The sequence below is a fragment of the Heptranchias perlo genome, chromosome 9 (genome assembly GCF_035084215.1).
Source record: "Heptranchias perlo isolate sHepPer1 chromosome 9, sHepPer1.hap1, whole genome shotgun sequence".
Classification (NCBI taxonomy): domain Eukaryota; kingdom Metazoa; phylum Chordata; class Chondrichthyes; order Hexanchiformes; family Hexanchidae; genus Heptranchias; species Heptranchias perlo.
The window spans coordinates 62,932,127-62,952,018 of NC_090333.1; the positions used below are offsets into that span (position 1 = coordinate 62,932,127).

General features: G+C 41.5%; 1 protein-coding gene across 4 annotated transcripts in view; it reads left to right on the forward strand.

Moving 5' to 3' along the window:
• Positions 1 to 4,402: 4,402 nt before the first annotated feature.
• The window catches only part of dennd1b (DENN/MADD domain containing 1B), a 244,552-nt gene continuing 229,062 nt past the window's right edge, over positions 4,403 to 19,892 (forward strand). For 2 of the 4 annotated variants that reach the window (XM_067990632.1, XM_067990634.1), the window contains exons 1-2: positions 4,404 to 4,687; positions 10,772 to 10,836. In XM_067990632.1, the coding sequence (XP_067846733.1) occupies positions 4,671 to 4,687; positions 10,772 to 10,836 (82 nt within the window). In that variant the 5' untranslated portion in view covers positions 4,404 to 4,670. Of the gene's footprint in view, positions 4,688 to 10,771; positions 10,837 to 19,892 lie in introns of all 4 variants that reach the window. The other 2 variants (XM_067990635.1, XM_067990633.1) reach the window with 2 other exon arrangements.

A 19,892-nucleotide genomic window follows, 5' to 3' on the forward strand; every position in this document is an offset into this window, starting at 1 on the left:
GTTGACTAATCATAGCAATCAATCTCTATCAATTAGTCTACAACAGACCCAGACATGAGGTGATGAAAGCCCCCAGTGGTGGAGAGCTTTGAGAACCACAGGTCCAAAGTCATCTGTTCCTCCAAAGCATGCAACACTTATCATTACATAGGAACATTGCAACAGGAGTAGGCCATTCAGCCCCTCAAGCCTGTTCCATCATTCAATTAGATTATGGCTGATCTGTACCTTAACTCCATCTACCCATCTTGGTTCCGTAACCTTGCCTAAAAGGACGTTAGTTAAAAATCTATCGACCACAATCCAGGCAATGATCAGTTAATCTTTTTTTTTAAAAAAAGTAATTATTATTTAAATGAAACTTTTTGGCCAGCTGGAGCATTTTTGCAAATTGTCACTGAGAAATCTTTCCCGTCTTTAGCGATCAAGGTATAAAATCTTCCTTTGCATTTGGAAGCCCTAATATTACTGTTGGAGATACCTCAGGGGTTTGTGTGTAGTGGGAGCACTTGCTCCCTCCTGGTGCCCAGGATGATTCTCGTCAGTTACTTCAGGCCTCTCTACTTACTTTGCCCTTTCGCATGTAAGTGGGGTCCTTGTAGATATCTCTGGTGAGTTTGAAGTCGCAGATCTTGATGTCGTTTTCTGACAGGAGAACGTTCCAGGCTGCCAGGTCGCTGTGAATATACTGAACACAGCTCCCAGTTAGTCAACGTGTGAGGTACACCACATACTGGGGCAGAGTTTTGTCTTCACTGCCTGGGGGGTCTTCTGGCTAGGGATATCACAGAACCTGCCTGACTTTCATTCTATTAATTTCAGTGAAGATGGAAAATCTGTCCCTTTGAGTCTGCATTAAACATTAGGAGCATGAAGAGCAGCAGTAGGCCAAGAGCAAGAAAGATTGAACAGGGTGGGGATCTTTTCTCTAGGAAAGAGAATGCTGAGGGTGATCTGATAGAGGTCTTTGAGATTATGAAAGGATTTGACAGGGTAGACATAGAGAGCATGTTTCCACTTGTGTGGAGTCTAAAACTAGAGGTCGTCAATCACTAATAAATCCACTTAGGAGTTCAGGAGAAACTTCTTTATCCATAGAGTGGTTAGAATGTGGAACTCAGTACCACATGGAGTGGTTGGGCTGAATAGCATAGATGCTTTTAAGGGGAAGCTAGATAAACACATGACAGAGAGAAAGGAATAGAAGGTTAAGTTGATAGGATGAGATGAAGTAAGGTGCAGCATTAACACCGGCATGGACCTATTGGGCCAAATGGCCTGTAACTGTGCTGTAATATGTTTCAGTGGAGATTAATCTGTCCAATTGCCTGAATTTATGTGCAGAGTACTCTGGACAATCTCTCCTCCCGAATGTTTCTGGGGTGTTTAAAGGCTTTGAGGGGAAGGAACCCCTGATCAGCATGGCTAAAATAGTACTGTCTCTGTTCTCTGTATTACAGTTAATGATGTAGGCCATTTTCATTTTTCATACTAGCTCTGGAATTTCTCAGGAATTCCATTTTTTATCCAACTAGCTGTGACACAGCTCTCTGTTACTTTCTGGGTTCCAAAGGTATCTTCTGTCTCATCTTCATCTGCCACTGCGATGATATCTTCAGTTAGTGGTAATGATTGAGAATGCTTTGTGGATATTGAAGGACAATTAGCATAAGACTTTGAACCGTATGCATCATATGTATGGATTATTGATACCTTACAGGATCAGATTGAACTCCATGAATAATTGCTGGATTATGGACTACAAAATATTACAAAATACGATTTGGGACAACTCACTAGATGGTGTGCATTAGATATATGCTGTAATATATTAATTGATAGATTTTTTTGTAACCTTGTGAAATATGTTTGCATACAATACATTTAAAATTTAAAATTAATGCATACCTTGAAAATAAATAACTCTAAGAATCAATAGATTTGTTAAGAATGGATTTTTCTTGTACACTCATTGGATGACCTCGGAGGTTTTCTTATTTTTAGAGAACTCTTTTTGTGGTATCACGTTCCTTGCACTGCCAATCACTGCCTCATTTTGTAGGACAGCTTCAGTCTTCCGGCTCTTGGAATTTAGATGTTTGACAGATGTCAGCAACTGGGCTGATGGAAATCCTTTGGGAGATCCAAGTGGCAATATGGCTGAGGTAGAAGATGATGTCAAAGACCAGCAGAGCTAACTTGCTCATCACTAATGGACGGTGACTTGTGTTACAGAAATTTGTATATGCAGTGAAGTTTGTGTGGATAGCAATCTGCAATATTCTTGTGGCAATGTTGTGCTAGGAGCTCCCTGTAATGGTGCTTTAATTTGGAAATGAAACTTAACTCAACCTTGCATGTCTTGATTTTTGTGTTTCTGTTCTGAAAGTTCCTCGTTTCGATTCCTCTTGTTGGATTTTTCACATGTTTCCCTCATCCTGTGTTGCCCTCAAACACAATGCTTTTGTCTGATAACGACAAGCTTGAGATGCAAAGACCACCCTTGCACAGCACTTCCCTGCAGGGAGGAGGGATAATTGGCTGGGTGCCCGATTGAGCTGCTCAGCACTGATGATGGCCTTTCAGCAGGTAACTTGAACCCCTTTATACTTCCTCCCCCTAGAGCAGCAGGTATGTTATCTTGGTGGATCAATGACAAGGAAATAAAAGACAAAACAGTATGCCATCATAGGATGGAAACATATCCTCAAACTAGGTACAAAGCAAATAGCCTCAAAGCTCAAATACAGGATTTTCCATTGCTTGGTCATCATTAAGATAAATGATCTTATTTAAAGCCAAATGTGAAGCATATAGAAAGTTATTTGACCATTATAAAACTTGCAATGTTTCAATAAATACGTTGCAAGCAAAGAGGAGAAATTTGCCAACAGAGTGAAAATGGAGGGGTTTCTATACAAGTATAAATACACAGTCTCAAAACCACTGACAATTAACTCAAGCTTCAGAAGTTCAATGTATGAGAACTGAAACTTAACTGAACATGCAAGTGTTAAAACTGCTCTTTGCGACTTAAATTGGAGGTAGATTCTTAAGACAATGTTGGCAAGATGCAGCACACAACTTGCATCACACAGTGCTTTACTGAGGAGAAACTGATGCTGGCAATAATATAAAAGTTGAGAGATTGTCAAAAACATGGTTGAATTGATACATTTTCAGCAGGCTTCTAAAAGGTGGGAGGGAAGTTGCAAGATAGAGGGCTCCAGGAAGGAGTTAGACAGTAAGGCCAAGGCAAACTGAAGGGTCTGTCAATGGTTGAGTTTAAAAAAAAGGAAAGGATGCATCAGAGGCTGGAGTCAGAGAGCTGAAAGGCATTGTTACACTGGAGGAGGCTTTAGAGGTAGAGTGGGATGAGGCCATGGAGGGACTTCTTTGTCAGAATTTTGAATTTGATGTTCTGGGGGATGAGGTGCAGGTGGTGGATTTGGAAGTATTTTGCAATGTTTTTTGTTTCACAAATAAGTGGCACAATGTTGTAAATGGCTTCAATGTACTGTTGTGTCACTTATGCATGCGCCTTTTGTTTGTCTATTCATCCCGAAACCAAACAAGATTTTCCAATTACTATTTGTGGATGTTTTGGGACCCAATCCCACCAATCGTTGGTCTGTACGAGACAGGCCACAGAGCTCAGCAACACGTTACCTGCATTCTCTCTTCTTGAACCTCCCCTAAATGGAGTATTAGGAAAGAGAATACAGCTGGACAAAAGAACCCAAAAAGGAAGATAATTCCTCAGAAAAGAAGGTGGGCAGAGACCACACATTTAGGAACATAAGAACAGGAGTCGGCCATTCAGCCCCTCGTGCCTGCTCCGCCATTTGATAAGATCATGGCTGATCTGTGATCTAGCTCCATATACCTGCCTTTGGCTCATATCCCTTAATACCTTTGGTTGCCTAAAAGCTATCTATCTCAGATTTAAATTTAGCAATTGAGCTCGCATCAATTGCCGTTTGCGGAAGAGAGTTCCAAACTTCTACCACCCTTTTTGTGTGTAGAAATGTTTTCTAATCTCGCTCCTGAAAGGTCTGGCTCCAATTTTTAGACTGTGCCCCCTACTCCTAGAATCCCCCAACCAGCGGAAATAGTTTCTCTCCATCCACCCTATCCGTTCCCCTTAATATCTCATAGACTTCGGTCAGATCACCCCTTGACCTTCTAAACTCCAGAGAATACAACCCCAATTTGTGTAATCTCTCCTGGTAACTTAACCCTTGAAATCTGTGTATTTTGTTGTACCTGAGATGTCGCTGTTCTCGTTCCCCTCCCACCTTGTAACGAGGTCCGACGCTGGCACTCATTGACTCACTGAGCTTTTGGATGCGATGCTTCCTGTTGTGGGTCCCAGTCAGGTGTTGATGAGCCGGTGACGTCGCGAACCTTCTCTCTGTGAGTCCCAACTTCCTAGTTTGTGCTGCGTGAGGAGGAGGAGGAGGAGGAGCGGTACCGGCATCACCATCACTACCAGCACCGGGGGCTCGGGGGGCGATGGCTCAGTGAGTTCCCCAACCAGACAGCCCTGCTCCTCGGCGCAAGTTTCCCCTGTGCGCCTGGTTTCCCCGCGGGTTCGTGCGGCCCGGAGAGAGGAGGAGGAGGAGGAGGAGGAGAGGCGGGGGAGAGAGCCGCACCGAGATGCCGTAACCATGGACTGCAGACTGAAGTGAGTGAGGAGGCCGGGCCCGAGGGCGGGCGGGCGGGCGGGCTGGAGACTCCTGTGAAGGGAAAGCACCTGGCGGTGCGAGGCTCGGGCAGGGCTGCAGCTGCACTCGTTGGGAGGGTTTTTTTTTTGTTGCAGAGACAGAAGCGTTTTGTGCCTGTGATTCTGGTGAAATCTCGAGGCTTCGGGCCTGCGCGCTGCCAAATCACACTGATAACGGTGAACGTTTCATCTTTTAACCAGGATGTGCTGAACATCTGCACTGCATAATTTACAAAACAAAAAAAGGGTTGCATTCATCTCTGTGAGACTTGCAATTTTATCTTGTATTTCATCCGCAAATAATTACATTTTGTCTTGACATTTTGTTATTTTGCACATGAAAAATACAAGGACCAGTTTAGGAAAATGTTAATAGCAAGATGATTATTGATAAGTATCCCTATCTGTTTGAAAAAGTGCCATGCATGTTTTGAAAGTTATATTAGTGATATACCTGTCTGCTTCGTGTTGAGTTCGGGCCCCTGCCTGCACTAGTAAATAAACCTAAAGATTATATAAACAGTATTTGTGCTAACAGCATAGCCAAATGAAATGTGAAAACCCCAAAATGAAAATACTTGGAATTTAATAGTATAAAGAATTTGAACAGCTACGGAAGTAGTTTTGACATCTTTCGCATTATGATTCATAACTGGATTCTTATTAGTATATGTATGGCAGCCTAGTGCACTGATGTGATGTGCTGTGCCATAGAGTGGGAACAAGGGTTGGTGGAAGTGGTTCTCTTCCAATGCCTCTGTTCAGTGATCTCCCAAAAGGAGAGAAAATTGGAGAGCAAGCCAATGTTGTCTCACCGTGTTATCATACTTGATGGTGTGGATGGCACCTCCCTTTCAGTATTTGCTGAATGAAACCTGCAGTGCTACAGTGGAGAGTTTCTACCCGGGCAATTCAAACAAAATGTGAAATGAGAGCACCAGTCAATGTAGTTTGGAAATTCTGGAGCATGCAATAGAGAGATTAATTTTCAGTAAATTTCTGCCAAGTCTGATCTTAAAATGTTTTTGATTTTGTAATTGTGTTGAGGTAACACTAGATATTGTGTTTCTATGTGGTTTGCAAGAGAGGATTAGGGTGTTGGTTGCTGCCCTTCATTTCCTTACAGTGTGTTTTTTTTTAGTGCCTTATTAGAGGGGGGAGTTCAACGGAGTCAGGTACTCTGTACAGTGATGGAAAAGAAATCAGATGGAAACCATTTCAGGCTGCTCTCATCCATGTCTTGAAATAACATTTATAGAGTGGTGTTGGCAGAACACCAGTGTCTTGCTGGTCTATTATCTTGCTTGGGTAGAATAGTAGATTAGAACAGAATCATAGAATGGTTACAGCACGGGAGGAGGCAATTCGGCCCGTCAAGACCATGCCAGCTCTCTGCAAGAGCAATCCAGCTAGTCCCACTCCACGTCCTTTCCCTGTAGCCATCAATTTATTTCACTGCAAGTTCCCTTTTGAAAGCCATGATTGAATCTGCCTCCACCATCCCCTCAGGCAATGCATTCCAGATCTTAACCACTCGCTGTGTAAAAACATTTTTCCTCATTTTGCCTTTGGTTCTTTTGCCAATCACATTAAATCTATGTCCTCTGATTCTTGGCCCTTCTGCCTATGGGAACAGTTTCTCTTTATCTACCCTGTCCAGACTGTTCATGATTTTGAATACCTCTATCAAATCTCCTCTCAACCTTCTCTCCTCTAAAGAGAACAACCCCAGCTTTTCCAGTCTATCCACGTAACTGAAGTCCTTCATCCCTGGAACCTTTCCAGTAAATCTCTTCTGTACCCTCTCTAAGGCCTTTGCGTCCTTCTGAAAATGCGGTGCCCAGAACAGGACACAATACTCCACTTGTGGCCGAACCAGTGTTTTATAAAGGTTCATCATAACTTATTTGCTTTTGTGCTCTTTGCCTCTATTTATAAAGCCCAGGATCCTGTCTCTTTTTTAACCGCTTTCTCAACCTACCCTGCCACCTTCAAAGATTTGTGCACATGCACCCCAGATCTCTCTGTTCCTGCACCTCTTTTAGAATTGCACCCTTCAGTTTATATTGCCTCTCCTTGTTCTTCCTACCAAAGTGCACTTTTCTGCCTTAAATTTCATCTGCCACGTGCCCGCCCATTCCACCAGCCTGTCTATGACCTCTTGAAATCTATCACTATCCTCACTGTTCACTACCCTTTCAAGTTTTGTATCATCTGCAAATTTTGAAATTGTGTCCTGTACACCCAAGTCCAAGTCATTAATATATATCAAGAAAAGCAGTGGTCCTTGTACCGATCCCTAGGGAACACCACTGAATACATTCCTCCAGTTGATAAACAACCAATCACCACTACTCTCTGTTTCCTGTCATTTAGCCAATTTCGTATCCATGCTGCCACTGCCCCTTTTATTCCATGGGCTTCAACTTTGATGACAAGCCGATTATGTGGCACTTTATCAAACGCCTTCTGGAAGTCCATATACACCACGTCAACTGTATTGCCCTCATCGACCCTCTCTGCTACCTCCTTATTGAAACATATAAGATTGTGAAGGGTCTTGATCGGGTGGATGCAGTAAGGATGTTCCCAAAGATGGGTGAAACTAGAACTAGGGGGCATAATCTTAGAATAAGGGGCTGCTCTTTCAAAACTGAGATGAGGAGAAACTTCTTCACTCAGAGGGTGGTAGGTCTGTGGAATTTGCTGCCCCAGGAAGCTGTGGAAGCTACATCATTAGATAAATTTAAAACAGAAATAGACAGTTTCCTAGAAGTAAAGGGAATTAGGGGTTATGGGGAGCGGGCAGGAAATTGGACATGAAGCTGAGTTCGGATCGGTCAATGCCCTGTGGGTGGCGGAGAGGGCCCAGGGGCTATGTGGCCGGGTCCTGCTCCGACTTCTTGTGTTCTTTCGATTTGTGGTTGGGATCAGATCAGCCATGATCTTATTGAATGGCGGAGCAGGCTCGAGGGGCCGATTGGCCTACTCCTGCTCCAATTTCTTATGTTCTTATGTTCTTATGTTCTCCTCAAAAAACTCAATCAAGTTAGTTAATTAAGGCAAATTGTAATGGGCAAAGATAAAATAATTTTAGCACACGCAAATGCTTTTTGTTCTGAAGGAATTGCAGAAGGAAGAGATAAATGCATAATGATTAGTCTTTTAAAGTTGAGGTGCAAGCTCAGTGGGAGCATATTCCAGGAAAACAAAGAGCTGGATGGCCTCCTTCTGTGATTCTGTGAAAACTGGAAACTACTCGGTGAATCAGTTACAATAACGGCTTACCCATGGGAGCATTTTTAGAGCAGATTCCGAAGAATCTCGACAGTTGCCCTGGCTGAAAACAGCTAATGTGGCGTGAGCTGGGGACAAAACCTGAATTCTTTTGGTCTGTATACCTTAGCACTAAGTCAGATGGTGCCTTTACTCACTGCGGTTGGCTGTTTTCTAATTATCGTAAAGGTGGTACAAAGGACTACCTGGATTCTTTTCAAACTTGTTAATTAAAAGTTGACTATTGCAATGTAAGGCCAAAATGGCGTGAGACAATTTCAAGATGGTTTTGCAGTTGATGCAAAATACTGAACTGATACTGGTTTGCAGTTCTGCTGCCCAGCTTTCATTGCTGCTTTGGAGGAACAGTACATTGAGGCAAGACATGCAGAAGACTGATGGTCACAATTTATGGTTGCTATTTGAGAGCAACTTTTTTTTACTTGGAAGAAAGAAGTGGTAGGAAACTAGCATTTTCCCACATAAATTTGTCTCCGTGTTTTCAATCAAAACGATTATAAAGTTTTTTGTTGCAATTTTTCTTGTATCAATCGCTGACTGCTAGGGGGGAGCAATTGTGAAGCTTTCCTGGCTGTCTTTTGAAGTTGCTTTTGAAGTTATATTTAAAAGAAAAAGATAGCTGATTGTCTGTGTGATGGTCCAAGTCAAGGGTAGCTGATCTTTGTGTGACTGACCTGAGCAGCGCTGCTGCAAGAATGAAATTATAGTGGCATACTCCCCATGCCGTACACTTTGCAGATGAAGAAGGTGGACTAGACTTGCTCCTGGTGTCCTGCACCAACTGTTCCTGAGATGGCTACAAAGATGTTTACTAAAGCAGTGAACCACCTAATCTCGATTCTGTCTCCACTTGGAAATAATTGAAGGGTTCCAAATTAAACAGTCTATCAGATTGTATGTCGTATTTTATTCAAGACTCGTGTTCAGTGCTAGAGGCTCTCCATGCATTGAGTGAATATTAAATTGCATCCTAAAAGCATCTGGGTCAGATGATAATCATTTGACTTTGTCCATTTGGACTCCTTGAATCTAAAATTGAATGTGAGTGTCTAACCCAACTCTGAATTTAAGAATCCCACATCGCATGGTGTTCAGTAGTTTTTTTTTCTGGCTTGTTTTTCTTCTCCCTCCCCATGAAAGAGACTTCAAAAGATTTTATTACAATATCTTTGCAGTATATCTAAACCTCAAAGGAAAGTTTGCAAAGAGACTGTTATTTTTAAATACAACTGATTTGTTTTAAATTTAGTATTTGTAATTAAAGGACACACATTTTCTACTGAATTCACTAATGATCCTAAATGTTGGGAGTGCGTGTTGTTCCTTGTTAATATTTTGTTACAAATTTGCTGGTTATAAATCCCTTAGGAGCAGCTGTTTGGTGTGGAAGTCCTACTATTGTGGCAGTGTGGAGTTCTGCTCCAATGACCACTTGAGTAAGGATGGTTGGTTGAGCAGGTACTCTCCATTCATTGTGTCACATGAGTAGGACTGTAGAAGATGGCAGTATTGGTTGAAGACAGAAAGTAGGGATAAAGGGTACGTTACCATTCTCTGATTGGTGGGATGTGACAAGTGATGTTCCCCAGGGACCTGTACTGGGGGCTCAGCTTTCCATCACATTTATCAATGACTTGGATGAAGGAATACAGAGTTGTATATCCAAGTGTGTAGATGACACTAAATTAGGAGGCACAGTAAGTAGTGAGATGGACGTTACAAAGGGACATAGACAGATTGAGTGACTGGACAAAACTGAGACACAGTGGAGTTCAGTGTAGGTAAGTGTGAAGTCATCCACTTTGGAGCCAAAAAAGACACATTTGAAGTATTTTCTAAATGGGAAGAAACTAGAAACTGTGGACGACCTAAGAGATTTGGGTGTCCATGTACAAAAAGAAATCAAAAAGGCTAATGGAATGTTGGCCTTCAAAGAGGTGGAAGTTATGCTTCACTTGTACAGAGCCTTGGTCAGACCCCATCTGGAGTACCGCGTTCAGTTCTGGGAACTGCACCTCAGGAAGGATATATTGGCCTTGGAGGGGGTGCAGCACAGGTTCACCAGAATGATATCGGGGGTTAAAGGATTAAGTTATGAGGGCAGGTTGCATAAACTTGGCTTGTTTTCCCTTGAGTGTAGAAGATTGAGGGGTGATCTAATTGAGGTATTTAAATGATAAAAGGATTTGGTAGGATAAATAAAGAGAATCTATTTCCTCTGCCAGAAGTCCAGAACAAGAGGGCATAACCATAAAATTAGAGCCAGGCCACTCAGGAGTGAAATCAGGAAGCACTTCTTCACACAAAGGGCAGCAGAAATCTGGAACTCAAGATTGAGATAAATAGATTTTTATTAGGAAAGGGTATCAAGGGATATGGGTCGAAGGTGGGTCAATGGGGTTGAGGCACAGATCAGCCATGATCTAATTGAATGGCCCACTCTTGTTCCAATGTGCCTGTTCAGTTTAACACACTTGCTTTTAAGTCTAGCAATCATATCTGTACTGCTTTTGAATGCCATGAAATTTGTAAATGTGTTGCAGCTTGATTGAAAGATTATGTCTTGTTTATTAACTGGGGGAGGGGGGAGTGTGCCAAGATCTGTTTTATTTTTCTTGCAAGAGATTTTGTTCATTTTCTATTCGTTTTTACATTTCTAATAGACTTAAGTATTCTTGTCCGTAGCTTGAAGTAACAAAGCAAAATGTTTTACCAGATGAATCAACTTTGCACTTTATTTCTTAACAGAGAGAGCCCAGAAAGGACCTTTGATCTAGTCTTCAAGGTGACTTGCCCAGCTTCTGAAAATGAAGGTACCTTGCATCTTAACTGATATATTGGGTTTGATATTTTGTGTCCAAGTGTTCAAACATTGAAGAAGTGCCACTGACTTGTTTGGCTCTGTTTCAATAAACTTAGTTGACTTCTTTTAGGATTACCAAACCACATCCAGATGAAACATGGATCCTGAGCAGTGTGTTTATAGTGAAAGTTGTTTGATAACAGAATTTAATTTAGATCAACCTCATATTCCAGTCAGAAGTTAAAGTTAGGGTGTGAGGTGTGGATAAAATTTAACTCCCATTCTAATCGTGTCTCATGTAGGTCGGTCATCTTCTAGTAGTTGAAAATTAGTTTCAGAATTTACAGATAAAAAATTTAACGGTAACATATTTGCAATAATATCTTCTTGATGTTGAGTTTTTGAACTTACCGTGAAGCAGATTGGATTTGTCACCAGGAATATTAAATAATTGGTCCAATTTGAGTCACAATTTCTGCTTTCCCATCCTTCATAGTGCATGGAGTAGATGCAGTTAGATATCATCAGAAGCATGTACTGAATTGGAGGATAAGTATTACTGATATGTGAAGATGTGACTAATATAGTAGATGTGGACCTTCAGAAAACATTTGACAAGGTACCACACATGAGACTATTGGAGAAGATTAAGGGGCATGGAATTAGGGGAGGAGTAGCAAATTGGATTAAAATCTGGTGAGAATGGAGGAAACTGAGTAGGAGTTAAGGACAGATTATCAAAGTGAATGGATTTGGATAGCAGTGTTCCACAGGGTTCTGTCCTGCGACCACTTCTGTTGACTGTGTACTTCAATTTGCAGATGACACCGAGCAGGTGGATTTGGGGGTAGGCATTTACAGGGCATTAGAAGCAACATCGAAAGTGGCTAAGGCTATAAAAATGCTGATAGTCTACTGGGTTTTATGGCAAGTGGTATTGATTACAGAAGTTGAGATGTTATGGTGAATCCATATAAAACCGTAATAAGACCACAGGTGGGAGCAGTGTGTGCAGTTTTGGGCTCGGAAGGATTTTGAGGCAATGGAGAAGGGACAGCACAGATTCGAAAGGATGCTGCCTAGTATGAGGAAATACAAATATTAAGAAAGACTTGGAAGATTTGGGGCTGTTTTTGTTAGAATAGAGGCGGTTACTGGATGATATGATCGAGATGTTTAAAGTTGTGAAGGAATGGGACAGTGTGGACAGAAACAGACTGTTTCCAATGATTTCGGGGTCTAGAATGAGGTGACAGATGTAAGATTAAATGTAAGAGATGACAGAGAGCAGTAGAATTCTTTGTGAGGCTGCGGAATGTGTTAGCAGAGCTAGTGATTGATCTAGTGACCATGTCAACATTTAAGAATAAGTTGTTTAGGGGGTGAAAGAAAGGGGGATAAAGAAGAATGGGAGTAGGGAGGATGAGCACCAACATGGACTGTTAGGGCCAAACAGCCTGTTTCCGTGTTGTATTTCTCTAATTCTATCTGGATGCAGTTCTATTGCTCAGTGTAATGTTAATTTAATCTCCAGAATTGTGAACAGCCAACTATTAGGAAGTATATCTTAGTAAAATAGCAAGTAGAAGGAATCATAAAGTTGTGTGCTTTCTGTTCCCAAAGACTTAAGCGAGTCAAGTACAGTGTGGAAGTGAGAAATTTTGGGGGAATGACTTATGTCCTTTTTTGTTTTCGGTTCTCTTAACTGTGTAGTTGGACTCTCCACATATTTCATTTACTTTTGGTGTCTGAATTGTTGACATGTCGTCTCTGTTTGGCAATTCATTGTTTTATTTGCTGTGTTGCTGTTATAACCTGGACACTAACCACGGGTACGGTAGCATAGTGGTTATGTTACTGGACTAGTAACCCAGAGACCTGGACTAATAATCCGGACTCCGGACGCATAAATTCAAATCCTGTCATAGCAGCTGGGGGATTTAAATTCAATTAATTAAATTAAAATCTGGAATAAAAAATACTAGTATCAGTAATGGTGGCCATTACTGTCGTTATAAACCCATCTGGTTGACTAATGTCCTTTAGGAAACCTGCCGTCCTTACCCGGCCTGGCCCACAGCAATGTGGTTGCTTCTTAATCGCCCTCTGAAATGGCCGAGCAAGCCACTTAGTTGTTCAAGAAGGTGGCTCACTATCACCTTCTCGAGGGCAATTAGGGATGGGCAATAAATACTGGCCTCGCCAGCGACGCCCACATCCCATGAACGAATTTTAAAAAAATACAATGTGCAAAATTAAGACCTTAACTGGCTGTTCTTCATGTCTGTGGTAAATAATTTGACAATGGTATGTGATTGCTTCAATTGCCTAACCCACAGTTGATTGCAGGCAAATGGCAGCAGCTGGTTAGGACTGGTGGCAACATTGAATGTATTTTAGAGAGAAGGCTGTGGTGAACTGCTTTTCAATGTTATTTTATGGTGCAGCTGGATACATCGTAGCTCGTGCAGTGCTGTATCCAGATGGCCTGGCCTGACTGAAATGAGGAACTTATTTAGTCTCCCCCCAATAATTTCCAGATGTATTGCCCCCTTCTTTTGGATTTAAATTGCTTTTTTAAGTTTTTAAACAATGAATATCCCCTGCATGTGAAGACTTGTATTTGGTCTGTTCTAGCACCATGAACCACTTTAATGACTTAGGTTATAGGTGTGTCTGGAAGCAGTTCCTTTGACAGGCTGCAACTAACTTTTCCTAGGCTCGGGTGTCTCCGGATTAGCATCCTCGCTGGTCCAAAATGACAATTCCCAATTTAACTTGTGTTGCCATAGGTGTATTCACATTATTAGAGTGGTTTTGTAGCTTAACTTAATGTGAGAAAAAAGCTAAAATTATTTAATAATTCCATATTTTTTAAACTTTATAGGTTAGATCACATTCGATTGAAAATATATTTCCTCTAAGCTGCTGTTCTAACTCATTTCTGCTCCACTAGTCTCCCTGACACTAAGAATCCCTTTTCAGGTTATAGGAATAGAGGTACAGGAGTAGGCCATTGAGCCCCTCGTGCCTGCTCCGCCATTTGATAAGATCATGGCTGATCTGTGATCTAACTCCACATACCTGCCTTTGGCCCACATCCCTTAATACCTTTGGTTGCCAAAAAGCTATCTATCTCAGATTTAAAATGAGCAATTGAGCTAGTATCAATTGCCATTTGCGGAAGAGCGTTCCAAACTTCTACCACCCTTTGTGTGTAGAAATGTTTTCTAATCTCACTCCTGAAAGGCCTGGCTCTAATTTTTAGACTGTGCCCCCTACTCCTAAAATCCCCAACCAGCGGAAATAGTTTCTCTCTATCCACCCTATCTCTTCCCCTTAATATCTTATAAACTTCGATCAGATCACCCCTTAACCTTTGAAACTCCAGAGAATACAACCCCAATTTGTGTAATCTCTCCTTGTAACTTAACCTTTGAAGTCCGGGTATCATTCTAGTAAACCTACGCTGCACTCCCTCCAAGGCCAGTATGTCCTTCCGAAGGTGCGGTGCCCAGAACTGCTCACAGTACTCCAGGTGCGGTCTAACCAGGGTTTTGTATCGTTGCGGCATAACTTCTGCCCCCTTGTACTCTAGTCCTCTCGATGTAAAGGCCAGCATTCCATTAGCCTTTTTGATTATTTTCTGCACCTGTTCATGACACTTCAATGATCTATGTACCTGAACCCCTAAGTTCCTTTGGACATTCACTGTTTTTAACTTTTTACAATTTATAGTTTTGAAGGTCTCCTTTTCAACATCCCCAGTGAAATATCTTGAAGAGCAGCTGTTCTTTATTTTTGTTCCTCCTTCCTTTTCAGGCTTGTGTATAAAATATTCCAGTTGACTTTTTTTTGCTTGTTCAGAAGGATGTTATCATGCCATTTTCTTTATGATTTAGTGTCAACAGCAATTTTAGTTTTTGAATTAAGAATTAGTTGAAGGTGCAGCACCTGCCGGGTTTCAAAAAAAATTGTCATAAATCATCCAAACTGAAAGGGAGGACTGAATGAGAGAGGTTGAGAATTCCAGAGTTTTGAGGTCCAGCGATCGAATGAGTAGGGGACGGTGCAATTGGTCTCGATCTAAACATTGTTGTAGTGCAGGGAGGAGGTAGAGCTTTGAGGCAGTTTATTTGGAGCTCGAAGATCAAGAGAGGAAAGTTCAGAGGAACAGTGATCATACTAGGTAAAATAGAAAGATTGTAACGGTGGACAAAGTGGTTGGTGGTGAGAGTGGAGAAAGATCTCCCATCAGTTGGCAAGTTTCTTTCTTGAGTGTTCAGAAGCGTGCAAGAGATATGAAGAGGCTTCCCAGATATTGGAGCTGGACTTGAGCGGATGAAAATTTAAAAACGTGTGGTGCAGAGGTAATTGTAAATTAATTGATTAGAAATTTCCCCTCAAACTTCCCCTGAAGAAATCCCAAACTCTACTTGTCAGTCAGTTGAGGTGATATCTTCTAAAGGAGCGTTATTGTGTTTTTCCATTTTAAAGAAAACAAAACACCTATAAAATTTAACATCATTTGAATTCTTCTTAAAATGTTTGTGTTTACAAATATAAATAGTTAGAAAGACTATTCTGGGCCCCATGCCAGTGTGATGTCAGGTGTGACTGTGAAACTATATTGTTTTGGCCCTGACATTGTATTGGGGAAGTTATGGTGTGCCGGAAGGCAGAAACTATTGTCTGCCAATGCACGATCCATGAAGGAGAAAGGTTGGTGGTTGTTCTTAGTGCATTAAAAAGCCAACAGGAGATTTGAAAAGAACAGTACAGTAATATTCCTTTTTGTTTTCATGTGGTTGCTGTGGTGAAATGCAAAATTGCAGTTTGAGCATTTTTACTACTAATAAGGCTGCCCGGAAGTTTGTGTTTGACAGTTTACTGCATCTCTTTAAAAATGCAGAGTGAGGTTTGCATATTGTTGCATCGTGTATTGCCTTTCCCAAACTTCAATTTTTTTGATGTTAAGTACTATTGACCAGTGTAAACTGCTGCAATAAAACTAGGAAGATGGCCAGATTTGATCTTCGGTATGTTTTGAGTTTGCTGTTTTCAGCTGGGTGGTGATGGGTACTGGAATTGGCCTCAGCATTCATAGCCTAGGGAGGGGAAAAATCAACTTGGGTTCTCACCCTGTTTGCTTTCCTGTAACTGCCCCCAGATTGTATGTGTGTTTCCGCACCCACTTTTTTGTGGCTGGCAAGGGCTTTGGCTGTGCTGCCCCCTCAGTCAAATAGTTTGCTGACATTCTCTGTCTCGGCTCAAAAATGAAAAATGGCATTGGCCTCTTGGGTGAGATACCAGAGTGTTTTCTAACCCCAACACAACTTAGTGTCTACAGGGGAGGAGAGGAAGTTTGGGTGTGAAAAAATTATATTTAATTCTCAGTGTAAAATGTATGTGTTTATGTGTGAGATAGTCAGCTAATTATAGGCTTGTGGCAGTCACCCTGCCCTCAGGGTTTATAAATGAGCAAGATGTGTCCTGACTGGATGTTTGTACATCATTATAAGGTTAAAAATAAACTGATAAGTCTGATGTTGATACTCCATCCATCCATCCATTAGCTGTAGAAAAAACACATTTCATCGATTTTTTTTCAAGGATTTTTCTTATGCTGAGGCACGTGTGGTCCTTAAGTGATTAAGATGGCTAGTATACAATGAATTCAAGTGATTTTGCGTTTTTATATCACTGCTTTATATTAATGAAACAGTAGTTGTAACTCAGAATTTAGGTCGGTGATCTGACTTTTGAGGAAATGTTTATAATTTGTTCTCCAGGTGTGGGTTACACTGGCAATGTTGCATTTGTTGCCCAACCCTAGTAGCCCTGGCGGTGAGCTGCCTTCTAGAACCGCTGCAGTCCTTGTGGTGATCATGCTGCCATAGTGGTGTTAAGTTGGAAATCAAGGATTCAAGACCCAGTAACGATGAGGGACTGATGATGTCTGTCCATGTCAAGGTGACGTTTGACTTGGAAGGGAACTTGGAACTGATGGTGTTCCCATGACATTGCTGCTCTTGTTTTTCCAGGTGATAGAGGTTGTGGGGCTGGGAAGTGCTTTTGAAGTAAACTTGGTGAGTGGCTCGAGTGCATCCTGAAGATTGTACATACTGCAAAGCTGCAGTGTGCTGGTGGTAGAAGGGGCAGATATTGAATCCAGTAGCAGGGGTGCCAAATAAGTTGACTGCTCTGCCCGAATAATCTCTGGTGATGAGTGAGGCTGTCCCCATTCAGGTGAGTGATGAGTATTCTATCTCACTCCTGACTTGAACTTCGTAGATGATAGAGAGGCTTTGAGGGTTCAGGAGGTGAGTCACTCGTCAGAGTACCTAGCCTCTGCCCTGCTGTTATAGCTATGTTATCAATATGTCCATGCAGTTAAGCTTCTCAACAATGGTTAACCCCCTGCCCCCCTTTATTATAAAATAAGATTTTATTTTGCAATGTCTTTAATGCTGGGGTATAATGCTCCTGCCTGCATTCTTAACATTAAAAATAAACCTGTTGGGGTGGTTATGTGAAAGATGCAGCCAGCAGTGAAATTCAGGTTCACTGGCTGTGCATCAACCTATATTGGTATCAATCTCTGAGTCCAGTGCCTATTATATGATGATGAGGACAACATTTTAAAGGTAGTAATGAGCAAGAAAATTTAGTCTAACTGTTGGAGAGGTTGTTGTGGGAGAGGGGAGAGGAGAAAGGAGGGTACACTGACGCATTTGATATTCACTGCAAAACTCCTGCCAGCTATAAGCATGTCCATAACAACAAAGTGCACATCTTAGCCCGAGTGCGATCTAATGTGCCTCCCAGAGCAATTGTGGGCACGTCGCTCTAGAAAGCAGAGTAAGTGATTCACAGTCCGCACCCAGAGCCAGAAAACAATAGGAAATACAGATGCCCTCTTTAGATGCTACCCCCTCAAATATACCAAACCTCTACGCCAAAGGGAGCCCGAGGTTAACCCCTGAACTGACAAGCCAAAGGCTGGTGAAACTCTAAGCCTTTTCTATTGCTAGAAGCTATGCTCTGTTAGTATGCAGTGAGACTTCTCTTTCCGCTGCCCTTCCACATTCCCTCCACTGCTGATGTGATACGAGCCCCTGGCAAGGAAAGAGCGTAATGCTGCTCAAATGTCAATAATTGTATAACGTTCTTCAATGTCACCTGAGAAAATGTGCAACCTTTAAAACATTACTATCTTCAAAATATGGCCTAAAGGTACCATAGGGTGCGAGGGTGTATTTACAGGATAATGACTATAAAACAAAGCATACAATTTTTTTTCCTTGGTCAGGCCTCGGTTAGAACGCTGTCGCCAGTTTTGATTGTCCCAAATGGTGGGTGATATTCAGGCTTTGAAAAGGGTGTAGAGCAGAGCCACAAGATTAATACCCGGTTTAAAGCATCTTGGTTACCCAGAAAGGTTCAAAGAGCTGGGTCTCTATATTTTAGAGAAGTGCAGACTTGGGGATGATTTTGTTGTGGTATATAAGATAATGATAGATTGTGTTTGTGTAGACCAATTGTTTCAACAATTAAATGGGTTAGGGAGGACCAGGGGTCACTCTTCCAAGTTATGTACGGGTAAAGCTAGGTTAGATGTTAGGTTCTTTTTTACCCAGTGAATAGTGGACCTGTGGAACAAGTTGCCGGCTCATGCAGTGAATGTTAATTTGCTGAATTACTTCAAGTGAGAGCTGAACCTGATCACCTTGTATAAGATGAAGGTACCTTGTAAGATCTTCTGGGCTAGTTTTGATTGCCAAAGGGAGTCGGAGAGGAATTTTCCAGATTTTTTCCCCCCCTAATTGGCCTGGGTTTTTATCTTTTTTCTCCTCCCCCAGGAGATTACGTGGCTCTGGATGGGGTGTGTATGTATTATGATGTACAAGGCATCACAACTATATGAGGACAGGCTGGATGGACCAGTAGGTTGTTTCCTGTCTATAATTTTTCTTATGTTTGTATAATACAGCAAGTACTGGACTTAGACTGGTAGCTGTATAGTTTGATAACCAATGATAAATAGTTAATAAATTCTAGAGCAAACACAAAAATCTTAAGTCAGATGCATGATGGAGCTGAAAGGCACACACATAGATTCTCAAATATTCATGATCCAGAAATAATCTTTATTATGGTCCAAAGGCTGGCTTAAATGTTTGCACTGTATACAGTTATTTTCCTTGATACCTTTTACCCAATTGGGATGAATAGTAATCTCACTACTTGATCTCACTTACATACGCGATTAACATAATTTCTGTGTACAATTGCAAACATTATGTTCAAATCTTGAATGTTTTTCTCATCTAGGAGGCTTTTCTAACATGTCTTTTGCACAATTGGACAGGATATTAAAAAAATGCTTGCCATCTGATTAACCATCCTTCTGTTTGTCTATTCACTATTTTATCAATACTCCAATGGTCATTGCAATTCTGGACTTTTCCTTTCTTGTTCACCCTAAGCTCCAAGTACAGCATCCTTTCCATTTTTGCATGCTAATCAAGATGAGGAATGTTAGTGCTTAGGAACAGAACCCTTCCTATTTCAGAGTCTGAATTGAGCGCTAGCTGGTCAGGTATTGCACAGGTAGATGCAGAGTCTACTGTGCCCAACAATGTCCCTCAACCCCAACCTCAAAAGAGCATCCTCAACTTCAGCAATGTGACAACTTTTTTTTCCCATTTCTTACACCAGCCATTCTGTGGTCTCTTCGACTGCCAATTGGTTGCTGAATTGCATGTCAACAGACAGAAGAGATTTGAATCTCATTCGCCTGGGCTTAGATTTAAACTCGGGTCCCATAGTTGAAAGGTTAGTATTTAACCTTCCGCACCGCCCACTTCCTTTTGTATTCAATTTAGAAACAAAACCTGATTGAACCATTCCTGAGCATGGCTCAGTGCCTTCAGGAGGGGAGGAGAGAAAGCTGATTCGGTTTAAAATCCAGGTGTTTATCAGGGATGTAAAATCAGGCTATATTTTATTTCATAAAGAATAATTTTCTGGGAAAAAAACTTGGATTTTCAATTCAGCTTCTGA